Below are 21,082 nucleotides of genomic sequence, written 5' to 3'. Positions count from 1 at the left end.
AATTGATGGTAGAAGAAATGCAAAAATCGTGCATTTGAGTTGACAGCTGAAGTAGATGGCTATTAACCATGTTTTTATTTTTTTAGATACGTGATGAATATTCATTTGTGTTAACGCTTACGGATGGCCATTTAGGGGAAGGAAACTTCATAACGCAAAGCTTTTTGCTGTTAGTCGAGGACGTCAACGACAACGAACCGATCTTTAAACCGTATCCCTCTGCTATCACAGTTAAAGAAGATGCTTCTCCTGGTATACTCACAACAGTTGAAGCAACGGACCTCGATGAAGGAGCTTATGGTCAAGTAAGTTGATACTTACTGGACTGTAGGTTGATACCTACAGTACAGTCCAAAATATAACGCATAACAAACGTAATGAACAGATGTAGGTGCGTGCATGTTACGGAGAGTTTTCTAAAAGCTGCTAAGAAGCTAAAGAAGTGGAAACAGGTAGTCAAGGGATTGTGACCTTTATGGGAAATATGTTAGGGTTCCGAAATACCTACTTATAGTCGTCTTCGTGAGGTGGCAGTTGGGTGGCAGGACATGGCCGCGCCATACTTGACGTAGAGCTGACGACTCTGACGTGGAATATTAGCGGAAATGGTATCTATAGTGTGTCAAAGGACTGTCTTACTTCAAACATGGACAGAGAGAGTCATACTATCTTTGTCTTACACTAGTACTATCACCCAAAAGAAAAGGATGAGTATAGTTTTTTTGTTCCTATTTACTGACAAATTGGTTTGACCATCTATACTTTAATTTGCTTCACTCGATAGATTAAAAATCATTTCTAGCCTTTTTCTAGCATTTTCGAATGGAATAACTTGACATGGAAATAAGGTTTCGCTTAATTAAACCTGTATCCACGTCATAATTATTGTAAAAAAAAAAGCCTACTTGTCAATGTCAATGTCATGTTGACAGTTGACAGTCCCGACAGCTGCAGTTATGTTGTATTTGTTTTGGTTCTTAATGTTCTTATTTCACTAATTTCACTTTATGCTTGACATTTAAACTATCTACAAACATGGGCTAAACAGAAATATTTTACTGTAGTTCATCAATGGTACTGGGATAATTTCAGGTGCTATACCATTTGCAAGAAGTAGACGGCGACGTTGACAATTTCGCTATCCAAACTGTGAATGGCAAAGGCGTTATTCGTTTGACCATGCAACTGGACTACGAGCGCAAGTCTCTATACCAACTGCGGGTGCTGGCTATCGACCGGGCCAACCAGGGCCGAGTGAACACTGGCACGGCGGCGATCCTCGTGAAGGTGCAGGACGTGGAAGATCAGCCGCCGGAGTTCGTGGTGGTCAGCCCTGTGACTAGGATTAGCGAAGATGCCGATGTCGGAACTTCGGTTTTACAAGGTTTACAGGATTTTTTACTGTTTTAAATTGAGTATTGATTATCACTTTGAAGTCTGTAGAAGACAGTGATTTGGGCAGAAGGAAAAAAAGCAGTACCTACAGTGGAAAAGTAAAAGTTAATTATAATTAAATAATGTTGTTTTCCCTTTAACAATCTTTTTGCTATAATCAAGAACTGGTTATATTAAAAATCATAAATAGGTATATTACGTTTACAGTTTAGCTTATATTTTTATAACATTATTTTGTTCAGATGAAAGAGTTACTAAAACGCTTATGTATCAGTGAATTTATAGTAGCGAGGTCTTAGATATCCTGCAATATTCAAATATAAAGTATAGTAAAAATGTATCTATTTTCAAGAACACAGGTTACAGTTTATGTCAGGGGTCACTAGGCTTTGCCTGTATCGCAGGGAACCATTTTTTTTTTATATAGCCTTTTATTTCCACAAATTTATACATTTTCTTTCAAATTACTTAAAGATTATTCTTTTAATTTGTGGTCCCTTATCGGGTAGAGGCCTCCTCCAAGTTTTTGTTGATTGTTGATTATTCTTCATATTTTTATTTGGTTCTTAGATTTACTTTTGCTTGGAGGGTATTGGTCTAATTTTGGTACCCTCCAAGGGAACCAAATATACGTACTTAAATATTTCCAAAGTGTCATTAATAACATCAACATTGAACATTACTATATTTTTTCTAGTGCTTGCCATTGATGGGGACCGAGGCATCAACAACCGCATCTCGTACAGCATCATATCAGGTGGCGAGGAACACTTTGATATTGACAGTAGCTCCGGCATTGTATACACAGTCAGCCAGCTTGACAGAGAAGACCCAAGAAACAGCAATGGAGCCTACATACTCGAGATATTGGTAATTTATTCAACTATAGCAGCGGTCGGCAACCCGCGGCTAGTGAACCTGTCACTTGTGGCCCGCGAACCTCCCTGTCTATTTTGTATGTAATATTGACAAACGACAATGTCTGATAAAGTGTTAAATATTAACAAAGTGCGGCCCGCGTCAACTTCGTTAACTACTATGTGGCCCTAGGCTGCTAAAAGGTTGCCAACCGTTGAACAATAGTGTCAATTATTTATATTTTCTTGATTTTCTGAGTATTGATCATGCTTTTTAGTTTTATTTCTCATGTGTGTATTTTAATAAAAAGCGTGCCGCCGTGACGCGTCGCAGAGTGCTTGACAGTAGCAACAGTATCCTGAGTGTGATAGCGGGTAGGCTCGATAGTAGCTATATGCAGCACTGGTTGAACCTGCACCATTCCTTAGCTCCCTATGAAATGTAGTAGGTAGGTAGGTATCTAATAAGTACTAACATAGTCTAAATTACAAGTTCCTGCGTGTACATGTTTGACTAACCTATTATGGATTTTTGTGGTCCGAAATAAATGATTTTTATTTTATTTTTAATTCTGTTTATACAAAACATTGATTATTTTTGAAAAGTTATTAAACTACAAAAAAATGGCACATGAAATGCTGTAGTCTTGATTTGTGACTACTGATAAACTATAATGTAGTAGCATCCAGCAGCAAGCTATAAAATGATTATGTATTACACCGATGTCCACTGTCTGCCAGGCTAGCACATGTTTGGCGCAACAGTATCTCGCGGCGAGATAGACTACCCGTCCCTCTTTTATTAACATAATTAGAAAAAGACGGGTAGTCTATCTCGCCGCGATATACTGTCGCGCCAATCATGTGCTAGGGGTGCTGTTGTTTTAGAAGTACATTTAGAATACAATTTTTCTTCCAACAGGCTACGGAAGAATCCCGTATGGTATCGCCCATGCCAAGCGCCACGACCGAGGTCACGGTCATCATCACCGACGTGAACGACGAGACGCCGCGGTTCCGCAGCGACAAGTATGTGGGGGAAGTGCTGGAGAACGCACAGCAGAACACGCCCATCACCTTCCTGCAGGATGCCGTGCCTGAAGTCTTTGATTATGATCAGGTTGTTACAATATACATACTTAACTTAAAGCTAGTATAGTTTATAGGCGAACAAGTTCAAAGGTTCCTAAAGGTACCTAAGGATATTTGAAGTTTCCAACGGGCCTATAACTCAAAATAAGATGTAGCTTTTACAATAAGAAGAGCTACTATTTCCAGCAGTGAAATATGACTCAAAATGTTTTTTGATCTGGTTGAGAAAATGATTATCAAACAAACATTTTTTTTAGAACAAGATCAAATATTCAGAAAAAATTCAGGTATTTGTAATTTACAATGTTTCCAGGGTAAAAACGGCACTTTCGAGCTATTCTTGCAAGGTGATAATGGTGTGTTCGACGTCACGCCGTTCAAAGGAATCAACGAGGCCTCCTTCCTGATTCGAGTGAATGATCCATCTTCCTTAGACTATGAGAAAGTCACAGTGATGAACTTCAGCCTTATAGCCAAAGAGATTGTTTCTAACAATCCTAAAATCAGGTACCTATGTTATAACGGATTGTATTCTAATCTTATGTATTCTCTAAAGTAAGGACACTGAACATTAAGAATTTCGTATATTGACGCGCCATTTCCTATGTCTATCGCACCTGCATAATTATATTGCTGTCACGCCGATAATGCCGCGGTGGTCATACCACTGTGCGAGCGGGACAGCAATAATATGCAAGATAAATTGTAATACCTTTACCTAAGTATGTTTATTTCAGCGTGGTTCCTATAACGGTTCACATAAAGGACGAGAACGATAACTTCCCCGAGTTCACCGAATCATTATACACGGTGTCGATCCCCGAGAACTGCGGTGCGGGCACCACCGTGGCGTGGGTGCGCGCACTAGACCAGGACTCTGATAACTACGGCACCAGGGGCATTCGGTACACCGGGCTTGGAGGCAGTATCGCGAGTTTGTTAGTACTTACAAGTACCGTTTATATCATTGACATAGATATCTAGGGACTGGCTTTACGGGCAATAATAATGAGGCATGACAGGGGTTAGTACAGCGGTGTGAAATTGCTACAACGCGATTGGTTGATGAGTTCGCATCACGCGCGCGATTGGTTGACGAGTTCGCATTACGCGCGCTATTGGTCGCAACTAGTCGCGTTAGACTGTACGATTGGCTGGAATTCGTGGGTAGCACCGCTGAACTAGTAAGATGTTTAGTGCCCCATTAGCCCGTCCTTAGATATTATACGTCAATGGTTTATATAATGGTTGATGCCGACCAAGCATTGTGCCGGTCGCTCTATAGTCTGTACTTATTGCTGTGAACTGTGGACGATTCGCAGCTTGCATTTATCGGCCGCAGACCTACATTCTGCGGGCGCATATTGTGGGTCTACACGGCACGACAATTTGGTTCATGGTGTGTAAAAAGTAGTAGCCGTAACTTTTCTTTGCAACAATACCTATCGTATTACACTTATATTGACCATCGTGTATTCGCAAAATATTGTTTTTTTGAAGTGAAAACTTCTTTAGCGGCGGGCGCTGGGCACTTTTTGAGTTGGGGAAAAAATGATAAACTCGAGACAGCGTAAGGCGCACGTGACGTAAGGGGCGTAAGGCGATCACGTGACCGTAAGGGCCGTAAGGTGGCCACTCATAATTTAAATAGCATTTAAATCAATAAAGAAAAACTCAATGTTATTTGACATTTATCTTGCGGACTCCTTTTCAAGACTCTTTACCTATGTTCAAATAATTTGGCAGTATGGCAGTATGTAAATAAACATGTCAATGAAAAAGTGTGATCTTATTTGAGAATGATAATAATATATAATAAATAAATAGAATACCTCCGCTAAACGTATGTGTCGTGTTACCGGGCGTCGGTAACATAGTGAGGTGAGTTTTCACTTCTATCGGCACTCCCGGAGTGCCACCGTTGTTGCTTGTTTTTATCCTGCGACATAGAAAACACTAAGGGCCACTTGCACCAGCCCACTAACCCGGGGTTAAACCGTTAACCAAGTGTGAAATTGTACTGGAAACCATGATAACTCCAGGTTTAACCGGTTAACCCCGGGTTAGTGGAATGATGCAAGTGGGCCTTATAATAATTTCAGATTAAGCCTCAATCCAATATCTGGCGTGATAACCGTGAAGCAAGCCGGTGGCGACAGCTTCGACCGCGAGCTCGTCTCGCGGCACTACCTCACCGTCGAGGCTCGCGACGACCTAGGCAAGGGCAACCGGAACACTGCACAACTCATAGTCCATATAGAGGATGTCAATGACAACGCGCCTATGTTCCTGGCTAATAAGTATGAGGCCAGGCTGCTTGAGAACGAGCGACAGTTTGAGAATCCGTTGGTGCTGGAAGCCAGAGATATTGATTTGAATGGTAAGTTTGTGTTATGGGTTCGTTTCTCATGGCCGAGTTGCGCTACGAAAATTAAACACCATTGTCAGCATAAAAGTGTTAACGACAACGCACGCATGTTCTTGGCTAATAAATATTTTATGAAGCTATAAATTACGATTTGAAAAATCTAATGTTTTTGAAAGCTAGGAATATCACTATAAGTACTAATTATCTCTCATTTTAAGAACTTTGTAAAGGAAACCGTAACATCATCCAAGTCATAGTCAACATAGTAGACTTTAAAAACACTGCTTTTAGGCTGCATGTCCACTGAAGCGGGGTGGAGATGTGAGGAATCAACCAATAGCATTGGTTGTAATCCATCAGAGCGGAAATTACAACTTACAACCTTACAATCCTATCGGTCAAAACTATATTACGAATTAAAATGTAAACATCAGTAATCTAACTAAATGTTAACAAATGATCAGCTCTTTAAAATTCATTTAATTAAGTCAAGGTTAAATTTCTATTATAATCACAATCAGGCAAGTGAACGAGAGAGAATGTGATGCTGACACGAGTATGTAGCGTACGTAATTGTAGCGTTTTGTAATGGGTTTCTCTGATTTTATCTCGAAAATTCAATGCCACTGACAATCTGTGACACACTTCGACTTCATTACCGAATAGGTAATGATTTTGTATTGTAAATATGTGACGCTCTGCCGGAAAAGATGACGCCGGCGTCGGTTATGCACTTATGGAAGGCCATAAGCCATATAAAAATAAGGATTTTTATTATGATAGCGTATTAATGGACGCTTAGTGATGCCGCTTCCGGCAAAGCAACACATGTTGATTGTTTAAGTTATAACAATAGAACATTACCTCAAAATGCATACTGGATTAAAAATGGGTTAGAACTGATTCATATGAGCCCTGACGCCCTTGACTATTTTGCTCGCTTAAAAATTGTTTTAAATGTAGGGCGGTATGTGAAACTGAAATGCATCAGGTACAAATTTATAATATTTAGGTCTGTATTATGTACATCTCTTCCTTAATAAGTGCTCGAAGCAGTCGAAAGCAGTGACTGGTAACTCATAGTTTTATTTTTGGTAATAAGAATAAGTTAATCAACTGACACTACTGACAGCTAACAGATGATATAAATAATGTGATAAAACTTAAAGTTGTAGACATGAAGTTTTTTGTAAAATCCAATCCAATATTGTTTTATTCTGCAGGTACTAAGAACAGTCACATAGAGTACTCGATAGTGGGTGGCGAGTACAAGAACAATTTCTCCATCGACCCTAACTTGGGCATCGTCACGCCCGTGGGCGGGCTCGACTTCGAGCAGATCCCGGGAGACAACACTCACATACGCCCGATACATCTTACTGTAAGCTTTTATATCTTATAAAACGCCTGATACTGATACTACTTAAAGTATTTTACCAAAGAGTCATTGATTGCAGAAGAGATGTATAGTCTAAGAAAAAAATCGTGCCTCACTCAGCCGAACTAGATGGCGCCGGACGGTTAGTTGTTATACGTCAAGTTTTGACAATCAAAACCAGATTATTTCGAATCAATTCGAGCTTCGAATTTTTTAGGCTATAAACTTATTCTTGTTTTAATAACCAGCAGCAGCAGTGCAATATGGACCCTAGGAGAGGGCATTTTGCACTTTATTTTTATACATGGTTGTTAACATCTTGTAATAGTATGGTTTGCATTTAATAAATGACATGGTACCTAATACTTGGTTGTGACAGCAACTTCGATTACTTTCTGTTAAACACCCTGATGTTTTTATCAGCAAAGGATATAGGAAGATTGTATTTATTATTTACGAAAAAACATTTTCGTGACAATACACGAAGAGATACCCTTTTACATATATGTATTTCCTACCATTGAATATGCGTGTTCCAGGTCCGAGCGCGCGATTTCGGAGTGCCACCGCTGTCCTCGACTGTACCGGTCACGATATACGTACAGGACGTCAATGACCATGCGCCCTTGTTCCAGCAGATGATGTACAAGCGCTCAATACCAGAAGACATGCCCGGCGGCACTAGTGTATTAGAGGTATGCAACAAGGTTTTATTCATTGTTTACCATACTGCTTAGTTGCCTAAATAAGTTACCTATTGAATTAGCTTTTTTAAAAGCAACTGTGGTTGAAGTAAGTACTTATATTTCATATGTCGTAAATTCATGCTTAAATCACTTTATAATTATACTAGAACAGTCAATGTTAACATATCGTTTAATGTCGAATAACTTCTTAGGGTCGGTTGCACCAAACCTTCTGTCACCGTTAAAACATTAACTAAATTGTATTGTCCGCATAGTTCACTCCTGACTGACGTTTATAATTATTGATGCAAGTCTTACCGTGTTACCTATAGGAAAAATAAATGAAGTTGTAATTTTGCTAGAAAGAAAAGATCCGCATGCAAGCACTTCATTCCCGCAGCTCGGCTTTCGGCTTCGCGTGCTTGGGGACTCGTGAGGGACTCTCCAGGCCTTCGGCCCTACGCGGAACTCGGCCTTTGGCCTTAGCTGGGTTTCGAAGATGATAACTTATGTGTTCAATATGTCAGGTGAAAGCCCGCGACGGCGACGGTTCGTCCCCTAACAACCGCGTGGTGTACCGCATACAGCGCGGCGCGAGCGACAAATTCGTCATCGACTCCCGCTCGGGCGTCGTGTCCGTCGCCAACGGCTCGTCGCTCGACCCCGACAAGACCAACCCGAAGAGCAACCGGTACACGCTTACTATTGTAAGTCGATTTCGACACTATGTTGATAGTAATAAAGTGTAATCTTCCATAGTTAGTCATCGCCTCACGCATCTGTCGCCAATATCTAAACTATTTAAAATTAAAACCTTAGAATACGTTATAATAGATGTCAAATTTCTCCATACTAGGTGGCGCTGGACGGCGGTATTGGTGATCAGCAACTAAGCGCGGCGGTACTTGTGAACATCACCATAGTGGACGTCAACAACAAACCGCCCGTATTCGTCGAGCCGGGCACAATCAGCGTCAAAGAAAACACGCAGGTGTTTAAATATACATATTTTAAAAGCGGTAGGCTTAATAATAAATAAATAAATTGTTGTATCCGATTCACAGTAAGTTATGTTGTTGGTTAAATATATTTAATTTCAAATATTTTGTTAAAATTAAAGAATATATTAGCTACTAGATGCATTAAGAGTATTCGTTGCTTTAAAAGAATAACTTTCTAGTCCTTAAATGGTTCGGTCGGCGACTAGGGATAAAACACTAGATGAAATAAAGAGTAACAATAAATTGTAACAGGTGGGAACCCTAGTGTACCGCGCACAAGCCCAAGACCCGGACTCGCAGCCAGTCCTACGTTTCGCAATAGACAAGGACGCCAGTATCGCGCGGGACGAGGACGGCGTGCTGGTGCCGCTCACGGAGTACGACTACATCGCGCTCTGGGACTTGAACGCTGTCGACGGGACGCTCAGGGTTGTCAGGTATGTGAAATTCATTATACTCTTGTAGATGAGACGAGTGGTACCCACGAATTTTGAATGAATTTACTCCCACGTAAAGAAGTGTGTAGATAAAAATTCTAATTTCATTACGAACAATTTCATACATGACGTTTCGTTGGGTAGGTAAGTGATCTCTCCATACGATCCGATATCTGTATCGATACCATGAACTAAGTGTGTTATTTCTAAACCTACGGGTAAATAAGATAGGTTAATATAACATTGAGCATCGCAGCTACAACTGAACTTATATGGAAACTGTGTGAGGTCTCACTCTATATGGTTTTATCCTCCTGACGACCCGCGTCCTACATGTAATACATAGACCCCAGTAAACTTTTGACCCTTTGCCAACTTTACAGAGCTGGCAAATTTTTAAATTTGGCCCTCAGGTGGTTATGTAAATTAGGTGCATTTTAAGAAACGTTCCTTTCACAGGTTACTAGACAGAGAAAAAGTAGAAACCATAAAGCTAGTAATAACAGTAGAAGACATGGCAGCAGTAGCGGGGCCTCAGCAGACCGCGTCGGCCACGCTCACCATTATAGTCGCCGACGAAAACGACAACAACCCCAAGTTCAGGAGGCCCTACTACCGGACCTCCGTAGCTGAGAACTCTAAGAACGGGGCCAATATCGTGACCGTGACCGCTGATGATGCGGATAAGAATCGCACTATGACTTACTACGTTGAAGGTAATTTCTTGAACTAAGTAGCTTATTTTAAACGTCTTATCTAAAAGATCTGGTAGGGGGAAAGGGCCGAATCGCGTCAGCTACGCTCACCATTATAGTCGCCGACGAAAACGACAACAACCCCAAGTTCAGGAGGCCCTACTACCGGACCTCCGTGGCTGAGAACTCTAAGAACGGGGCCAATATCGTGACCGTGACCGCTGATGATGCGGATAAGAATCGCACGATGACTTACTACATTGAAGGTAATTGCTTGAACTAAGTAGCTTATTTTAAACGTCGTATCTAAAAGATCTGGTAGGGGGAAAGGGGCGAATCGCATCAGCTACGCTCACCATCGATGTCGCCGACGAAAACGACAACAACCCCAAGTTCAGGAGGCCCTACTACCGGACCTCCGTAGCCGAGAACTCTAAGAACGGGGCCAATATCGTGACCGTGACCGCTGATGATGCGGATAAGAATCGCACTATGACTTACTACGTTGAAGGTAATTTCTTGAACTAAGTAGCTTATTTTAAACGTCTTATCTAAAAGATCTGGTAGGGGGAAAGGGCCGAATCGCGTCAGCTACGCTCACCATCGATGTCGCTGACGAAAACGACAACAACCCCAAGTTCAGGAGGCCCTACTACCGGACCTCCGTAGCCGAGAACTCAAAGAACGGGGCCAATATCGTGACCGTGACCGCTGATGATGCGGATAAGAATCGCACGATGACTTACTACGTCGAAGGTAATTTCTAAATACTAAGGGTCGGTTGCGCCTAATCGTCTGTCACCGTTAAAGCGGTCGCTAAATATTATTGTATTGGAAGTTTCATAGACCTCTGCTGCGTGTCGTTGATGAGTCTGTTAACTGTGGTTGATGCAACTGACGCTTAGTAGCCTAATTTAAACATCGTATCTAAAAGATCTGGTAAGGGGAAAGGGACAAATCGCGTCAGCTACGCTCACCATCGTCTACTACCGGACCTCCGTACCTGATGTTTGTTACTCAAATTCACTAACATTAACTACTCTGGATCTAATGACGTTAAACTGCACATCAGCAGTCAAATAAAGTCACTGTTTTAGGGCTCATACCTATAGACGGCGCGCGAACTCGTATACGATTTTAGTTACATTGCGGACCATTGAGGTTACGTCAATTCAGCCGACCGATCAAATGATGCAATGTAATGAAACTCGCGCGGATTCTCGCACAGTCTATATGAGCCCTTACGCACTAGCCATTTGTATGCATTTACCGGGCAACTTAGCCAACATGGTGGATCTAATCCCATTCGTTACCAGGCCCCGAGAAGCTGTTAAACCTGATGCACATGGAAAGCTCGACGGGCGAGATAGTGGTGGCGAACAAGATCGACCACGAGCAGCAGGCGTGGATCAATCTAACTGTCAAGGCGGTCGACAGCGGGCAGCCGCCGCGGTACGCCGTCGTCGACTTGTTCATACAGGTATGTTCAATCATAGTTATGTATTTAATTTTAGCAATATTTTTATTTTATATAAATCCAGCTACTATGCCCAGTACTGGACGTCTCGCCATCCAAAAAGAAATTAGCATTAGCACCTAAAGCAACGATGATTAATAAGTTGTTGTTAAAAGATATTCTATTGTTGTATAAATTCTACCGCGCCGATAGAGTATCGAGACAAACCTAATGGTTGTATTACATGGGTATGGGCTATGGGTGGATTACAGATACTTTTGTAATTAAGTTTAGATATTGTGTTGTAATTACCTGAATAATAAATAAAAATAAATAAATGATCTTTCAGATACCTACTTAGAAGAATTTTTTTCGAGCTAGTTTTTCAGTGACCTTTTTAGTTTATGGTTGTGTTTGGATGTGCTGTTTTAGTCATATCGTTCTCCTTATATATTTTTTTTATTGAAGTGAAAACTCCTTTAGCGGCGCTGGGCACTTTTTAAGGTGGGGAAAAAATGATAAACTCGAGACAGCGTAAGGCGATCACGTGACCGTAAGGGGCGTAAGGCGATCACGTGACCGTAAGCCCCGTAAGGTGGCCACTCATAATTTAAATGGCATTTAAATCAATAAAGAAATACTCAAACTTTGTTATTTGACATTTATGTTGCGGACTCCTTTTGAAGACTTTACCTATGTTAAAATAATTTGACGTTGTCATGGCAGTATGTGAATAAACATGTCAATGAAAAAGTGTGATGTTTTATGAGAATGATAATAATATATAATAAATAAATAGAATACCTCCGCTAAACGTATGTATCGTGTTACCGGGCGTCGGTAACATAGTGAGGTGAGTTTTCACTTCTATCAGCACTCCCGTAGTGCAACCGTTGTTACTTCTTTTAAGCCACGTTTTCAGTGACTTATTTAGTTTGTATGTTTTTGGGTGTGCTGTTATTAATATTGTTCTCCTAATTTTTAATTCAAAATTCATTCCATTTTACAATTGTTTGTAATCATATATTGTCAGGTGCTGGATGAGAACGATAACAACCCGTATTTCGAGAGCGGTAACTTCGAGTATCGCGTGCGCGAAGACGTGGAGCCCGGCACCACCATCGCCAACATAGTGGCGCGCGACGCCGACTCGGGCGAGTACGGCAAGCTCACCTACCTACTGGACCGCATGTCTACACAAGTACGTACCTACTGGACCGCATGTCTACACAAGTACGTACCTACTGGACCGCATGTCTACACAAGTACGTACCTACTGGACCGCATGTCTACACAAGTACGTACCTACTGGACCGCATGTCTACACAAGTACGTTGGTCTGATAGTCGACTGTTGTCTGTTGTGTCTGGTTTGACGAAACCTGAGGTGGATGAGCTTTCTGTATGGTGACGAAGCCTGCGCTGTGGATCTGCTGTTATTATTATGTTGTTTAATAAATATTTTTTTTATCATAAACAAAAAAATACCTATCTTAATGTGTACAAATTTCTGTTTCTTGACTGTTGAAATCTACTTGTAGTTATAGTATATTTGTCATAAAATCTTGCCGGAATTGTAGTTGCTCCCTTATCTATATCTCTAAATTATCTCAAAACACAGACAAGACATCCTCTAGCTAGACTGAGCATAGTAACGCTACCCCCTCTGCCACTATATACGGTAGTTTTACTCCATCTTCGAGTCAAAGTGTCAGAATCCCGTGCCGTGATTGGTCCGTTCATGAACGGACTAATCACGGCACGGGATACGCTCACCTCGTCCCCCGCACCCCCGTATTTTTGGCAGCATCGGTTTCATGAAATAATTGCTCTAAACTCCGTCTAGAGGATTCCTAGTCTATGTCTCAAAACGACTATAACTCGAATTTGTACAGTCAGCAGCAGATGTTGCTAAGCTGGCGTGGTGGTCAAAATGATCTTGACGCGACTTTATTGTGAAGATAATAAGGGCGTGTCAAGGTAATTTTGAACACCTCTACCGCTTAGCAACTTCTGCTGCTGATTGTACCACCACCACTACGTTTTATATTTCTACCACTAATCAGTACCTACATTTATTCTATGAACACAGGGCAAGTTCCTGATAAACGCCGAGACGGGTGCAGTAACTGTATCGGACTGGCTGGATCGCGAGACGCGTGCATCCTTCACTTTAGTAGTCGAAGCGTGGGATAATTACCAATTCGGGTACCTTAGCGGGGAAAGCAGGAACGCCTTCAAGCAGATTGTGTAAGTATTTACTTGCGTATGGTTGGGTCGCTTACGCTTATCGCTTAAACGTGGCTTAATATACAAATCAAAACGTCACGAGTGGATTGGTGATTCAATCAAAAGTTTTACACCTACCTATAGGGCGTGCAAAAATAAACGATCTGGAAGAACATACACGGTTCTGGTATTTAGAAGGAATACGATTATTGCCCTATTTTTATATAATTAGGTGCAATATTGTGAACAGATACTCAACCTAAAGCATTTATTCTGATCCTGGAGATAATTACCTCCGGTTGGGGTCAAACAGCAATTAACTAAGGGTATTATAGGTATCTAGGGTAAATTTTTAAAGAAACACTAACCTAAAGCAATAAACAGCGATCCTCCTATTAGTACGTACTACTGTCTAACTTGCGGTGTTATTTTAGTGTTCACATAGAAGACGTGAACGACAACCCGCCCATACTCCAGCTACCATCCGACTGCGTTACCATCAGCGAGTTCCACAAGCACCGCGAGCCCATAGTCGCCGTGTCGGCCACCGACGCCGACGACAACGCCTCGCCCAACGGCCGCGTCCAGTTCAGGCTCGTCAGCGGGAAGGGATACGGTAACATTACAGCACCCGCCCATAGTCCCACAAGCACCGCGAGCCCATAGTCGCCGTGTCGGCCACCGACGCCGACGACAACGCCTTGCCCAACGGCCGCGTTCAGTTCAGGCTCGTCGGCGGGAAGGGATACGGTAACATTACAGCGCCCGGCCTTAGTCCCACAAGCACCGCGAGCCCATAGTCGCCGTGTCGGCCACCGACGCCGACGACAACGCCTCGCCCAACGGCCGCGTTCAGTTCAGGCTCGTCGGCGGGAAGGGATACGGTAACATTACAGCGCCCGGCCTTAGTCCCACAAGCACCGCGAGCCCATAGTCGCCGTGTCGGCCACCGACGCCGACGACAACGCCTCGCCCAACGGCCGCGTCCAGTTCAGGCTCGTCGGCGGGAAGGGATACGGTACCATTACTGCACCCGGTCTTAGTCCCACAAGCACCGCGAGCCCATAGTCGCCGTGTCGGCCACCGACGCCGACGACAACGCCTCGACCAACGGCCGCGTTCAGTTCAGGCTCGTCGGCGGGAAGGGATACGGTAACATTACAGCACCCGCCCATAGTCCCACAAGCACCGCGAGCCCATAGTCGCCGTGTCGGCCACCGATGCCGACGACAAAGCCTCGCCCAACGGCCGCGTTCAGTTCAGGCTCGTCGGCGGGAAGGGTTACGGTAACATTACGGCACCCGCCCTTAGTCCCACAAGCACCGCGAGCCCATAGTCGCCGTGTCGGCCACCGACGCCGACGACAACGCCTCGCCCAACGGCCGCGTTCAGTTCAGACTCGTCGGCGGGAAGGGATACGGTAACATTACTGCACCCGCCCATAGTCCCACAAGCACCGCGAGCCCATAGTCGCCGTGTCGGCCACCGACGCCGACGACAACGCCTCGCCCAACGGCCGCGTTCAGTTCAGGCTCGTCGGCGGGAAGGGATACGGTAACATTACAGCACCCGGCCTTAGTCCCACAAGCACCGCGAGCCCATACGAGAGAGACAGAGAGAGAGAGAGAGAGAGAGAGAGAGGAAGAGCCCGACAACACATTCAATATAAACGTTGAAGTTTGTCAGTAGCAATGTTTGATGTTTGGTATTCTTTGATATCTTTCTAATAAAGTAATAACGCGACAAAGTCATACGATCCCATACGATCATGTTAATACAGGGTGCTTCCTGTAACAGGAGCAATAAATTAAACTGCAGGCTGTACTCCTCAAACTGACCAACATTTGTTCAGCAACTATTGAAAATAACTCATGTTTTGATTTTTATTACACTTTAACCTTTTGGCCGCCGGACCTAGTCCGCAAAGACGCTCACTTACACGCCAGAGTAAATTTTAAGTAAACAACTAATAAAAAGTTTAGGGATTGCAAATAGTGATATCGATATTTACAATTTATGGTAAAAATCTTCTCAATTTGGCTTTGTACTTACCCAACTTTAATTTATTTCGAAAATGCCAAAAATTTACATATTTTTTACACACGACAATGTTAAAAATAAAGGTCTTTATCATTAAAAACAACCACTAAACAATATCGATTCATGACGTAATATCACTGCACTAGGCTGTACGAGAAGTCTTTTATACATGACAACGGCGCGCATGGACTGGCCGCAGTGCAGACCGACAAGAACTGTTTCCGGGCGGATTAAGTAATAATAGTCTCTAGGTCAACGGCGTAAGCGCTCGTCGGTACGTAAACTTTATAAGCGTAATGTTAGAGCCGCGCGTGTGTCGATAATATAAATGTACCGGAACTGCATTGGGGAAAATTACACGTGGGTTGAATTGTCAATGAGTGAAGAACAATAATATTTATTCAGTCATTTATTAATGTAATAGTTTGAAAAACAATTTAATAGTAACGTACGTATGCACGTAGCTTTACTTTATATCCTAACTCCTTATCAACGAACAATTAGGAGTTTTTTAACTTTCCATCCTAACTTCTTATCAAAAAATAATCAGCTGTCCTTTTTCGGTTTGGTTCCTGTGTTTTTCGGTTCGAGTGAACAAAGATAATTTTAAAAGTTATAAACCGTCACATAATAAACGCTCGGCGCGCGGTGCGTCCTTTGTTCCTACGTGTGATTTAAAACAGTGTGGTATTTTTATACACTTGAACACGTGTGCGTGACTAAAAATATGCATGTGAAAATTGTAATCATCTTTAACTTAAAATGACTCACTGCAGGGGTATCACTCCCCACTACACTATCATGTCAAAATTAATCATTTGTTCTGCAAATAGACCACAAGGACAGATTTACTTGTCTGACTCTATTATCTACAGCCATAGAGAAATAAGTAAGACAAGAGTGCTCACTCCATACATCAGTTCAGACTATTAATTTCAGTATCTACATCTAGCATCGAGTAGCGGAACTATCAGTACTGCTATTTGAGAATAGATGTAGCACCGACCGGAAAGTCTTATCTCAACAGCATACGACTTTCCGGTCGGTGCTACATCTATTGTCAAGTAGCAGTACTGATAGTTCCGCTACTCGATGCTAGATGCTAATAGTCTTTTTGGTACTAAAACTGATGTATGGAGTGAGCACTCTATGTATTTTATTCTCTATGCTACAGCTGAAGAAGCTCCCTGAACTTCAGCTATAGTTATGCCTGTCTCTCTCTCGTTTTACGTAATCTAGTTACTAGTTACCACCAATTGGCATTTATCAAGTGTTCAAATGCTTAAATAAAACGAGATTTGCGATTTGATATTTATTTTGAATATTCTCATATCGAGTTAACATTCCCATCCCTAGCTGTCTTGTATACAAGACAACGGCGACGAGGAACATGAAAAACGTTGAAAACTGGAGCAAATTCTTTGATAGCCTTATTATAAAAGAATGGATTTACATATATAGCTGCTTTAAATGCATTTTTTTAAACAAAGACCTAAAACATTAAAAAGAGTGTAAAAAAATTACAACTGATATTTTTTTCACATTTACCGAGTGGTTGAATTTGTGTCTTGTATACAAGACAGCGGCGCCAGTGTACCGTTCTATCGTTGTCTTGTATACATGCCAACGGCGCTCAAAGGGTTAAAGTTTATTCTAAGACGCAATGTATTGCAAATTTTGTTATGTTTAAAGCGTGACAAGCAACGTCAAACAGACTGATGTCAGCGTACATTGAAGGCAATATTTATTTTGTATGAAAAAGAGGAAGTCTAAAGGATTCATAATTTTTAAAAATTGCTGAACAAATGTTGGTCAGTTTGAGGAGTACAGCCGTTAGTTTAATTTATTGCTCCTGTTACAGGAAGCACCCTGTATACGGATGATTTTGTTTCTTAGATCTATTCCGCTTCGAGCAAGTCGGCGGAGACGCCAACACAGGCCGGCTGTTCGCGAAGCAGTCTCTCAAGGATCGCTTCGGGAACTACTCTCTCACCGTGGAAGCCAAGGATCTGGGCACGCCGCAGAATGTGGTCCGCGGGGAGTTGAGGTTGTGCGTCACCGACTTCAACGACCACGCGCCCGTGTTCGTGCACCCGCCGCAGAATGTCACTATTAAAGTACCTGAGGTATGTCACATTGGATAAGACTACAGTAATTTCGGTAAGTTTTCTCTAATCATACTTAGAGGAAAAAGACCTCTGAACGACACTTAATGTTGACGAACTGTTACCGAGACATTGGTAATCACTGTGGTGTATGTGTACCCGCCGCATATTATGACCTTGACAGAGAAATGTGAGTGTCGGATAAGACAGGGCTCGTATAAGGGCGGGTTCGGCTGCCACTTACTCACTATGGCGACTAAGGGCCAGCAACTCAACGTCTTGATCAGTCTCACGGGAACTGTAAAGAGGATAAAGGTATTATACTAGAGACTCAAAAACGATCAGGTACAGGGTGGCCAACTTAGAGGTATACAACTTTTTTTTGCAGCCATTTTATTTTGGCGGGTAATATGACAGTTATTGCATGAAAATTAGTTTGTGTAGATACGGCAAATTTATTATGGAGCGTTTTACGACGGAACAACGTGTTTTAATCATTAAAAACAATAGAAACATTAAAAATAACGTTTCCCGGTCGATTAATTTCGAGAAACAGTGACATTGACTGGCCCCCAAGATCGCCTGATTTAACAGCTCCTGACTTTCTGTGGGGCTATCTAAAGGGACGTGTCTATGCTAATAGGCCAACGAACCTTCAGCAATTAAAACAAAATATTCGAAACACTGTCGCTGAGATAACGCCAGAAATGTGTGAAAAAGTGATGAAAAACGCGATGAAAAGGGTTCGCATCTGCCATGCTGCTAGAGGTGGACATTTGTCTGACATTATTTTCCATGTGTAATTGCTGACCCTACATATTATATTTAACAAGGAATACTTAATATTTTTTATGTTTTATAGAATAAAATTTCAAAAATAAAGTGTATACCTCTTATTTGGCCACCCTGTATTTTATTTGTGGCATTTTTATGTTCATAAATTTTAGAACGCAACAATCGGCACGGTGGTGGTGGAGGTGCGCGCGATCGACGCGGACATCGGCGCGAACGGCGCCGTGCGGTACCGCGTGCGGCGCGACGCGGGCGCCGCCTGGCGCGCCTTCAGCGTGCACGCCACCAGCGGCGCGCTGCGCACCGCCGTGTCTCTGCACCGAGATACTACCGCGCGCTATCAGGTTACTCACTAACTTCCAGCTATGTGCAGCCTGTCCAAATGGCACGCAGGCGGCGCGTCTTCAGCGTCCGCGCCACCGGTGTTGCTATCAAATAAGTAGCTTCACACTTGCAGCCAAGAGTATGTATTGTCAATACAGTATAGCTTAAGGTACGCCACCAGCGGCGCGCTGCGCACCGCCGTGTCCCTGCACAGAGATACTACCGCGCGCTATCAGGTTACTCTCTAACTTCCAGCTATGTGCAGCCTGTCCAAATGGCACGCAGGCGGCGCGTCTTCAGCGTCCGCGCCAACGGTGTTGCTATCAAATAAGTAGGTTCACACTTGCAGCCAAGAGTATGTACTGTCAATACAGTATAGCTTAAGGTACGCCACCAGCGGCGCGCTGCGCACCGCCGTGTCTCTGCACCGAGATACTACCGCGCGCTATCAGGTTACTTTCTAACTACCAGCTATGTGCAGTCTGTCCAAATAGCACGCAGGCGGCGCGTCTTCAGCGTCCGCGCCACCGGTGTTGCTATCAAATAAGTAGCTTCACACTTGCAGCCAAGAGTATGTACTGTCAATACAGTATAGCTTAAGGTACGCCACCAGCGGCGCGCTGCGCACCGCCGTGTCTCTGCACCGAGATACTACCGCGCGCTATCAGGTTACTTTCTAACTTCCAGCTATGTGCAGTCTGTCCAAATGGCACGCAGGCGGCGCGTCTTCAGCGTCCGCGCCACCGGTGTTGCTATCAAATAAGTAGCTTCACACTTGCAGCCAAGAGTATGTACTGTCAATACAGTATAGCTTAAGGTACGCCACCAGCGGCGCGCTGCGCACCGCCGTGTCTCTGCACCGAGATACTACCGCGCGCTATCAGGTTACTCTCTAACTTCCAGCTATGTGCAGTCTGTCCAAATAGCACGCAGGCGGCGCGTCTTCAGCGTCCGCGCCACCGGTGTTGCTATCAAATAAGTAGCTTCACACTTGCAGCCAAGAGTATGTACTGTCAATACAGTATAGCTTAAGGTACGCCACCAGCGGCGCGCTGCGCACCGCCGTGTCTCTGCACCGAGATACTACCGCGCGCTATCAGGTTACTCTCTAACTTCCAGCTATGTGCAGCCTGTCCAAATGGCACGCGGGCGGCGCGTCTTCAGCGTCCGCGCCACCGGTGTTGCTATCAAATAATTAGCTTCACACTTGCAGCCAAGAGTACTGTCAATACAGTATAGCTTAAGGTACGCCACCAGCGGCGCGCTGCGCACCGCCGTGTCTCTGCACCGAGATACTACCGCGCGCTATCAGGTTACTCTCTAACTTCCAGCTATGTGCAGTCTGTCCAAATAGCACGCAGGCGGCGCGTCTTCAGCGTCCGCGCCACCGGTGTTGCTATCAAATAAGTAGCTTCACACTTGCAGCCAAGAGTATGTACTGTCAATACAGTATAGCTTAAGGTACGCCACCAGCGGCGCGCTGCGCACCGCCGTGTCCCTGCACCGAGATACTACCGCGCGCTATCAGGTTACTCTCTAACTTCCAGCTATGTGCAGTCACACAGCCTGTACAAATGGCACGCAGGCGGCGCGTCTTCAGCGTCCGCGCCACCGGTGTTGCTATCAAATAATTAGCTTCACACTTGCAGCCAAGAGTACTGTCAATACAGTATAGCTTGTGGTATAGCTGCCCTCGTATCCAACTCGCCTAATGCTGACAAGACACTGAAATGCTTATAGTGCAACAGACAAGCGCAGCGCTAAAAAAGTACCATAATAGACATTTGAGCAATGGCAAACCATCCACGAGGCGTGCGTTGTTTTCATGAATAGGCTGAATAGCAAATCCATTATTATTGTAAGCATATCCTCTACATAACTCTTAGGAACCTTGTTGGGAGTTTGACCATGCTGCATCAAAACATTTTATTTTTATTTTCCGCCAGTGATACGACTCATTATATCTGCTTCTAAATTTTGTACTTGTAAAAACTATATGAACACGGTTTACTTTGTCGGATGAGATCATACGTATGAAACGGACCCGTATCATAGAGCAGCGGTTCTCAATCTTTTTTTTTGACGGAACCCTTTTGGAAAGCGAAATACTTGACGGAACCCTACAATACGGTGGCGGCATAGTAAAATTTTTCGAGGCGACTAAAGTATAGTGTTCTAAATTCTTGCGCAACCCCTGCAGGGGTGTCGCGCAACCCTAAGGTTCCGCG

At 43.4% G+C, this 21,082-nt stretch overlaps 1 protein-coding gene across 1 annotated transcript in view; it reads left to right on the top strand.

The window, feature by feature from the left end:
* Positions 1 to 21,082, top strand: part of LOC134649505 (cadherin-23) — a 53,550-nt gene that overhangs the window by 22,208 nt on the left and 10,260 nt on the right. Inside the window, exons 4-22 of the mRNA XM_063504264.1 lie at positions 87 to 305; positions 1,093 to 1,384; positions 2,093 to 2,265; positions 3,175 to 3,372; positions 3,658 to 3,851; positions 4,082 to 4,282; positions 5,447 to 5,724; positions 6,936 to 7,093; positions 7,630 to 7,785; positions 8,304 to 8,483; positions 8,633 to 8,767; positions 9,030 to 9,214; positions 9,674 to 9,930; positions 11,226 to 11,389; positions 12,399 to 12,566; positions 13,457 to 13,614; positions 14,028 to 14,209; positions 17,530 to 17,759; positions 18,686 to 18,874. Of these exons, the coding sequence (XP_063360334.1) occupies positions 87 to 305; positions 1,093 to 1,384; positions 2,093 to 2,265; positions 3,175 to 3,372; positions 3,658 to 3,851; positions 4,082 to 4,282; positions 5,447 to 5,724; positions 6,936 to 7,093; positions 7,630 to 7,785; positions 8,304 to 8,483; positions 8,633 to 8,767; positions 9,030 to 9,214; positions 9,674 to 9,930; positions 11,226 to 11,389; positions 12,399 to 12,566; positions 13,457 to 13,614; positions 14,028 to 14,209; positions 17,530 to 17,759; positions 18,686 to 18,874 (3,717 nt within the window). The remainder of the gene's footprint in view (positions 1 to 86; positions 306 to 1,092; positions 1,385 to 2,092; positions 2,266 to 3,174; positions 3,373 to 3,657; positions 3,852 to 4,081; positions 4,283 to 5,446; positions 5,725 to 6,935; positions 7,094 to 7,629; positions 7,786 to 8,303; positions 8,484 to 8,632; positions 8,768 to 9,029; positions 9,215 to 9,673; positions 9,931 to 11,225; positions 11,390 to 12,398; positions 12,567 to 13,456; positions 13,615 to 14,027; positions 14,210 to 17,529; positions 17,760 to 18,685; positions 18,875 to 21,082) is intronic.

The sequence above is a fragment of the Cydia amplana genome, chromosome 1 (genome assembly GCF_948474715.1).
Source record: "Cydia amplana chromosome 1, ilCydAmpl1.1, whole genome shotgun sequence".
Classification (NCBI taxonomy): domain Eukaryota; kingdom Metazoa; phylum Arthropoda; class Insecta; order Lepidoptera; family Tortricidae; genus Cydia; species Cydia amplana.
Note: the sequence above shows the minus strand (reverse complement) of the source record. Positions and strands in the feature narration are given on the sequence as shown.